Source organism: Microtus ochrogaster, chromosome 4 (genome assembly GCF_000317375.1).
Source record: "Microtus ochrogaster isolate Prairie Vole_2 chromosome 4, MicOch1.0, whole genome shotgun sequence".
NCBI lineage: Eukaryota > Metazoa > Chordata > Mammalia > Rodentia > Cricetidae > Microtus > Microtus ochrogaster.
This window is the reverse complement of record NC_022011.1, coordinates 65,181,030-65,189,627: the sequence shown is the minus strand read 5'-3', so window position 1 is coordinate 65,189,627 and position 8,598 is coordinate 65,181,030. Positions and strand designations below refer to the sequence as shown.

At 39.1% G+C, this 8,598-nt stretch overlaps 1 protein-coding gene across 2 annotated transcripts in view; it reads right to left on the bottom strand.

Moving 5' to 3' along the window:
• The window catches only part of Rif1 (replication timing regulatory factor 1), a 52,115-nt gene that overhangs the window by 38,328 nt on the left and 5,189 nt on the right, over positions 1-8,598 (bottom strand). For both annotated transcript variants that reach the window (XM_026778382.1, XM_026778379.1), the window contains exons 5-10: positions 8,342-8,469; positions 8,165-8,259; positions 5,724-5,913; positions 2,152-2,244; positions 956-1,094; positions 676-827 (exon numbers count right to left, since the gene is read on the bottom strand). In XM_026778382.1, the coding sequence (XP_026634183.1) occupies positions 676-827; positions 956-1,094; positions 2,152-2,244; positions 5,724-5,913; positions 8,165-8,259; positions 8,342-8,469 (797 nt within the window). The remainder of the gene's footprint in view (positions 1-675; positions 828-955; positions 1,095-2,151; positions 2,245-5,723; positions 5,914-8,164; positions 8,260-8,341; positions 8,470-8,598) is intronic.

Below are 8,598 nucleotides of genomic sequence, written 5' to 3'. Positions count from 1 at the left end.
GGGGGGGGGAAGCTTCTGGGAAAAGTAACATTAGAAAATGAAGACAGACAGGGCTAGAGAGATGGTTCTTTAATTCCAATCCCAGAGATTCAACAAACACCTTTCTGGTCACCTCTGAGATGAGGCACAAAAGTAATGTAGACATACACGCAGGCAAAACACATAAAACGCTGGAGATAGTTAGGCAATGAAGCACTGGCTGCTCTTCCAGGACCTAAATTGGATTTCCCACATCCGTAGTACTCACACTCTGATAACCCCTGTTCAAGGATCTGAAGCTTCTTCTGGCATCAGAGGGTACAAACACGCTACATCATGTAGGCAAAACACCCATACATAGAACAAATGAGATAATTCTTAAATGAATATTCTACACTGGTATGTTGGCATTTGCTGACTAGAGGTTTATGGGTACTCCATCTTAGGCCTCTGGAGAATAGTGTGCAATAAATTATTAAAGACCTTTAAAAATAGATACCTAACAAAAAAACACTTCTGAAATTAGAACGGTTAGAATTTAAGGACACATGCTGGTGAATACTTCTAATGGCCAGCTTGATCTACATAGGGAGTTCCAGCCCAGCAAAGTGCTACAAAATTAAGACCCTATCACAGGAAACAAAAAACTACAAAGACACATGAATCTAAGTTAATGGTTAATAATTACGATGTTACCTGTTCAAAGTTGGCAGCGAGTTGAGGTCCGAGTCTTATCAGTAAATACCACCAGACTTCTAGTTTTGTTAATGCTAATGTTTCTGCTCTCACATGGATGGAACTCAAAGGCTGCATTAACAACTTGAGTCTTTTTGCACTACAAAGTATATCTTAAAAGAAAATATGGATAAAGTAAAAGATTACTGTACCAAAAAAAGACAAAATAAACTCACTTTGACAAACTCCAGGACTGCTGGACAAAAGACAAAGAAGAAAGAATTTAAAACTATTTACATACCTGGGTTTAAAGCAAAATTATCTATTAAGCTTTTCCAAGCAATGAAAGCTATCTTTTTAATCATGGGTGTTCCACTACGGAAGCCCAGTTCTTCCAGCTGTAACAAAGAATTGATGAAACTCCCACTTCGGTGCAAGGCCTAAGAAAAGAGAAAACACGCATCAAAATAACTCATTTATTCACTTGATACCATGTTCTTGGCTCATAATCAGTAAACAAAGATCACATCGCTTACAACATAAAAGACCTTTAACGTGAGTAATGAGGATGTTTTAAGCAAATTAAAAACAAGCTAAAGATATGGGGAAAACAGACAGCGTGTTCAATAAAGTGCTTGTGCATTGATGAGGACCCAAATTAAATCAATCCTCAGAACCCAGGTTCAAAAGCTAGACAGCTGGATGTGGTTGAATATAGAAGGCATAGGCAGGCAAATCTGCCTTCAAGGTAATTCTGAGGAACAGAGCTCTAGCCTAGACAGGATTACATAATAAGAGCATGTCTCAAAAAACACCCCTGGACAGAAAGGCCCATGAGAAGGCTCAGCACAAAACCCTGAAAACCTGAGTTTAATCTCCAGTAGCAGAAAAGAAAAACTTAACAAAGTTGCCTTGACCTCCATGTACACACCGACATTTCTGTGAGTGCACGTACATATAACACATACACCACATATGCTGTTGTAAGGCCAGACATGGTGGCAAAGACTTGTACTCCCATTGCTAGAAAGAAGCCTGCCTCAAAGACAGATGTTAGGAGATAGTAACAGATGCCTTTAACACCAGCAGAGAGGCAGGTCGATCTGCCACCCTGAGTTCACTGGGAACCTATAATGAAGGTATGAACAACTCCCTCAAGGAGTCCCAGTGAGTCTGATGGGTGTCTTTTCTCACACATCACTCACATAAATAAATATAATAAAGAATCATTTAAAAAAAAAAAGGCAGATGGCACTTAATGAGCACCACCTGAAGTTGAGTTCCGGCCTCCACATGAATGTGCACGTTAATGTACATCAGTGCACACATAAGCATGCACACCCACACATAAGCTGGGCACAGTGGTGTCCTGGGCTTGTGCTATGGTGGTGAGCAGTGAGCTCCAGAGCAGCCTGAATGTGGGATACTCTTAAAGTAAAAATTCTGGCATATTCAAATTATGAAAATATCAACTAGTTCTTTATCTGTGGTACTTACCTTTCCAAGAAGTTTGACAAACAAAGGCCACAATTTTAATACATAAGTTTCATTTTTACTCATGAACAGCTTTTGGAGTTCTGAGATTAATTTCTGTAAACAAAGGTAATTATTAAAGTATTATCAGTACTTCAAAAAGCAAAAATATCCACAAGTCTAAAAAATTTTGAAGCATTAATTTATTGAACCAAATAACCTTTCCAAATGTGAACAAACACATCCTGAACAGAAAGCAAAAGCTGCAGCATAGCAATGTGAAGCTAATAGTTAAAAAAAATCTACAAATACCAGTTTCATGTTCATCTGACCATCCACATTATTCTTTATTACACACATGATTAATTAACTAGAATTCAAATGATACTATAGTGATCTTACACTAAGCGCTTCATAGTAACAGATGTCTAAAAGCTCAAGAGCCTATGAGACAGCTCAGTGGGCAAAGGCACTTACTGCTCAAACCTTACCATCTGCAAGCCTACCAATGAGACACCCAATTTGCCCTCTTATTGGGCATGGTGGCACATGTCTTTAATTCCATTACTCAGGAGGCATAGGCAAGCTGATCTCTGTAAATTCAAGATATATCTGGTCTACACAATGAATATCATATTGAGACTGTATCCAAAAATAAAATCTATCATCTGATCCTATGTGCACCCAAACATGTATATCCTTGCACCCAAGCATGTACATCCTAGCACTCACGATATACACAGAATAAATCTGAAAAGCAAATTTAAAAAAAAAATAAACGTTTTCACTCAAATGTATAGATCGGTCTATGTGGAGAATTAGTAATAAAAACTGGCCTATGAGGAGAAAGCACATTAGTGAGAGAAAGTCTTAAGGGATCTTTCCATAGCTCCTTCCAAATCTCTGCTTCCAGTACAATATTATGACTTTTAGTTTGATTTTTTTCTCAAGATGAAGTCCCACTATACTGGTGTGGATGACTTATTACTTTCTATTGTGGTGGAATAATTTTTTGTACACTGTTAAGATGTATCACTCAGATTGGTTTAATAAAAAGTTGAACTCCAATCAGTAGGCAGGATTTTCAGGGCAGAGAGGATGCTGGGAAGAATAAAGGGTATCACAAGCCAGATGCAGAGGAAGTAAGGCAGGAGGAGAGGTGAAAGTCCACGAGGCAATATATAAGTAGAAATAGGTTAATTTAAGCTATAAGAGCTAGTTAGAAACAAGCCTAAGCTATTGGCCAAGCTTTCATAATTAATAATAAATCTTCATGTCATGATTTGGGAGCTGGGTGGCAGGACAGAGAACTCCTCCTACATGCTAATGAAAACCAACTTTATCCTTCTTATCAATGCCTTTCAAATTCAGGGATTACAAGTGTGTGCCACACACTGTGAGAAGCAGCATATACTCTGCTATACACGCCTGCCACCATAAAGTTCATGATTAAAAACATGCATGGGGCCGGGCGATGGTGGCGCACGCCTTTAATCCCAGCACTCAGTAGGCAGAGGCAGGCGGATCTCCGTGACTTCGAGACCAGCCTGGTCTACAGAGCTAGTTCCAGGACAGGCTACAAAGCCACAGAGAAACCCTGTGTTGAAAAACCAAAAAAAAAAAAAAAAATTAAAAAAATAAATAAAAACATGCATGGTACGAATTAACCAAATGTGCACCCTAAAGAAATCTTCCTCAGGCTTATTCGTTTTCTTTCTTGATGTTCTTGAGAGTCTATGCATATTCTTCTAAATATTACACCAAAGCAATAAGTAATTAACATGTGGCATTCCACATAAATCATGGTACCAATAAAAACTTCATGAGCTGGTATAGGGCTTGCAAGACAAGCAGGAAGACCTAGATTTGATCCCCAGAACCTTTATTTTAAAAAAAAATTTGTACATGTTTGAAATCCCAAAGTTGGAAAGATGGAGAAAAGAGGACCCATCAGGGGCTGGAGAGGTTAAGAGCACTGACTGCTCTTCCGGAAGTCCAATCCCCAGCAACCCACATGGTGGCTCACAACCATCTGTAATAAGATCTGGCGCCCTCTTCTGGCCTGCAGGCATACATGGAGGTGAAAATGTACATAATAAATCTTAAAAAAAAAAAAAAAAAAAAAGAGGATCCATCAAGTACCAGGCCAGTGAATAGTCTTTAGAAAAAAAGAGGGGGAGGGGGAATTAGGGAACTGTGCTTGAAAAACACCAGAGAGATTGTCCTTTGGGCCTCTCATGCTTGTATCCATGCAAACACAAACATACACAGAAAAGTCAATAATTATAAGTCTTGGTCACACTTGCCTTTAATCCCAGACTCAGGAGGCAGAAAGTCTGAATTCAAGGCCAGCCTTGTATACACAGAGCTCCAGGCCACTCAGGACTTACTCAGTCCTATAAAATGAGATCCTATCTCCAAACAAAAACCAACTTACAATAGTCCTCAAGTACTATTCCTATGTGATTAGGTGCTCTGTATCTGTCATTCTCTCCCACTGAAGAAAAGAATCCACAACATTCCCTGAAAACCAACTGGGTGCACAAAGGGGCCCTTGGCACTCATGATTTTCTCACCTAAGATGAGCTGACACTATTATTAATTATACTTAATAATTATCATTTTACAGTCAATTCTTAATTCTTATACGTTTAATCACTGCTCATGTCTAATTCTAACCTTTTCTTCATACTATTATGTCTTCTCTGTTTTGTTATGGTAGGAAATAAACCTCACAGGTTGACACATTACCACTAACAATGCCTTTAAAACAATTCACCTTAACACACATACACACACAAAAACAAATGCTCAACAGATGTTGTAAAGAATAGAGGTTGGTGAACATAAGACTTGAAACTACATTTACACGAGCTTATATGCATTAAATGTTTATCGACTGAGATGCTATACTAACAACTGAATCCATTACAATTCTTCCCTTTTCAGAAATATAATCCCTCGCCGGGCGGTGGTGGCACACACCTTTAATCCCAGCACTTGGGAGGCAGAGGCAGGCGGATCTCTGTGAGTTCGAGAACAGCCTGATCTACAAGAGCTAGTTCCAGGACAGGCTCCAAAGCCAGAAAAACCCTGTCTCAAAAAAACAAACAAGCAATCAGAAATACAATCCCTCTTTATTCATCATTCACTAGAGAAGTGATAAAACATCTAGACTTTTAAATGAAAACACTTACAGGAGTAATTTGAATGTTAACATTTCTACATTTGATTTTATCTGATAATTAAGACTGCACACAAGACATTGTGCATGCTAAGCTAGCAATCTACCAGTGAGCCTAAATCTTTGTTTTGATTTAAAACTAAACTCCTCAGTCATGGTGTAACTACAATAATAATTCAGGCTGAATTTGTTGTTTTGTTTTTGAAACAGGGATTCTTTGGAGCCTGTCCTGGAACTAGCACTGTAGACCAGGCTGTTCTGAGTTCTAGATCTCCACCTGCCTCTGCCTCCAGAGTACTGGGATCAAAGGCATGCACCACTATCACCTAGTAGCTGATTTCAGGCTGAATTTTAAACTCCAGGTAAACGCCACCAATACAGAATTCAGCAAACTTACAAAGGCAACACTTACAGTAGTCATAAGGTGCTCTGTAATTAAGGCTATTTCTTGTTGTTTCTGGAGCAGCAACGGCATCCCCATCTCCAAAGCAGTGGCTCCTCGCAAATGGACCTTTTGCGCCGAGTGAACAACTAATGGTATGACCAATTTGGCCCACCTCACAGACTCTTCTCCCATTTGAACTGGGGCTTGCTCAATTAGCCTACAATAGAGAAATCAGTAACTAAATTAAACTTAAAAAAAAAAAAAAAACGAGGTCAAGTTAAATCATCAAGAAGCAAAGCCAGGTCGAGTGGTGGTCTTGAAAAAAAAACCAAAAAGAAAAAAGAAAGAAGCAAAACCAGGTGATACAGGCCTATAAATCCAACTGTTCAACAGGTTATGATCACAAGTTTCAAGGCCTACCTGAACTACACGCTGTGTTAAGTCCAGCCCTAGGCAAGTTGGTGAAAATGTCTCAAATTTATTTATTTTTTGTTTGTTTTTCCAGACAAGGTTTCTGTGTTGCTTTAGACCCAGTCCTGAAACTAACTCTTGTAGACCAGGCTGCCCTTGAACTCAGAGATCCGCCTGCCTCTCTTGGGATTAAAGGCGTTTGCCACCACTGCCTGGCTGTCTCAAATTTAAAAAACAGAAAAAGGACATCTGGTTTGGGATGCAATTTAAGCGGTAGAGCATTTACCTAATATGCTCAAATCACTCCCTAACACTACAAAAGAAATTACTAGAAAAATGAGCACACAGGATAACATGACCCAATTATTTCAAAATGTATACATTTCAAATGTATCATTTGTACAGAAATACAAAATGTATATACAGAGAAATAGATTAAATTGTGCCTGCACACATCAATTGCCCATGTGCATATGCCCTGGAATTCTGTTTTGATACGTTCTTTTTCTTGCAGCACTAGTGACTAAAGCTAGCACCTCATGCTTAAAAAGCACTCTACCACTGACTTTCAGGAAGGACACTTCTAGACTTTTCACAATCTTCATCTTAGAAAATGACTTTTGTTTCCAAGTCAAAGCTGATGAGATGCTTCAATGGGTAAAGGTGCTTGTTGGGAAGCCTGATGACCTGAGTTTTGATCTCTGGAACCCAGACTGTGGGAGAAAAGAACTTAATCCTTCATTTGTCCTCTAACCTCCACAAAGGCACAGTAGTATGTACAAACCAAGAATTCTAACTATACTATCAAATTGAACATTATTAAAGGTGATCATAATCTACCAAGTCAGTCATATAGCACCAGAACACAAAGCAAACAGCTGAACAACTAAAAAAACTTAGAAAATTAAACTATGGGCTGGAGAGATGGCTTAGTGGTTAAGAGCACTGGCTGCTCTTCCAGAGGTTGTGAGTTCAATTCCCAGCAACCATGTGATGGCTCACAACCATCTGTAATGAGATCTGGTGCCCTCTTCTGGCATGTGGGCAGACACGAAGGTAGAATGTTGTATGCACAATAAATAAACAAATAAAATCTTGAAAAAAAAAAAAAAGAAAGAAAATTAAACTATGTAAACTGTGCTGCCAGAATGTCTAAGAGGAAGTGCAAGGATGCTCCTGGAGGCCGGGCGGTGGGCCTTTAATCCCAGCACTCCGGAGGCAGAGGCAGGCAGATCTCTGTGAGTTCGAGACCAGCCTGGTCTACAAGAGCTAGTTCCAGGACAGGCTCCAAAACCACAGAGAAACCCTGTCTTGAAAAAAAAAAAAAAAAAAAAAAAAAATGCTCCTGGCTAGCTCACTTACGACTCTGAAAGCCTTTACATACAATTTTTTAGGACCAAAATATATTACCAACAGAAATATAGCCAAGACTATTTCAGTAAAATATAAGAACAGCAACTTACAGCCCGGGGAGACTTAGCAGGGGTGGGGGATGCAAGGAGCCATGCAAGCAGGCAGTGCCGGGCTTCTTGGGGAGGCGCTTTTTTTGTTTGTTTAATCTCAGCACTAGGGTGGCAGAGTCAGGCGGACCTCTGAGAGTTCGAGGCCAGCCTGGTCTACAAGAGCTAGTTCCAGGACTAAGCATAATGATAATAAATTCAATCCCAGAACTCCCGTGGTAGATGGACTACTCCGAGTTGCTCTCTGACCTTGAGTGTAGGTGCACACACACCAAGTAAATACCTTCCTAAATGGGGAAAAACTACAAATTTTTTTCACCTTATTACCTTTCTCTTGCTTGGTGTGGGTCTAAAGGATATTCACCTTTGTTTTTTTTCCTATGTACGTATGTGTACATGTACCTGCATTTATGTCTACACATCCAGAGTGCTTAGAGGTCAGAGAACTTGTAGGAATAGGTCTCTCCTTTCCCATGGGTACTAGGGATTGAACTCCGGTTGTCAGGCTTGGTAGCAAACTTGCCAACTCCATTGTTTAATATTATCTCACCATATATACAAACCCCAAAGCAAAATTTTATACAACAAACTGCATACCTTATAATAACATTTAATGCTTCAAAATCAACAACAGCAGAATGTATCTCTCCTTTACTTAGTAGCACTTCCAATGAATCAATAATACTGGATACCTAAACGACAGAACAAATACACACGAATTAAATGAGGCACAACAGTTTTATTAGCATATAATTCCAATGCCCCAGTACTCACCATTTTGCTAATAACTTCAGTAGGAAACGTCTGTTTGGATAATACCCACAGTGCCCTGGTACACACATTTTTGTCTGAACTCTTTATGATATCATTCAAAGTTAAAAGCAGTTGTTGAATATTTGCCTCTGAAAAACACGCAAGTTTTAATTTCAATTATGTACCATAGTTTAAAATCTTTAAAATCACAAACACAAAATAAAAACAACAAAGACAGATGAGGGGATCAGAAATCCCAATTTCTTTTTTTTTTTTTT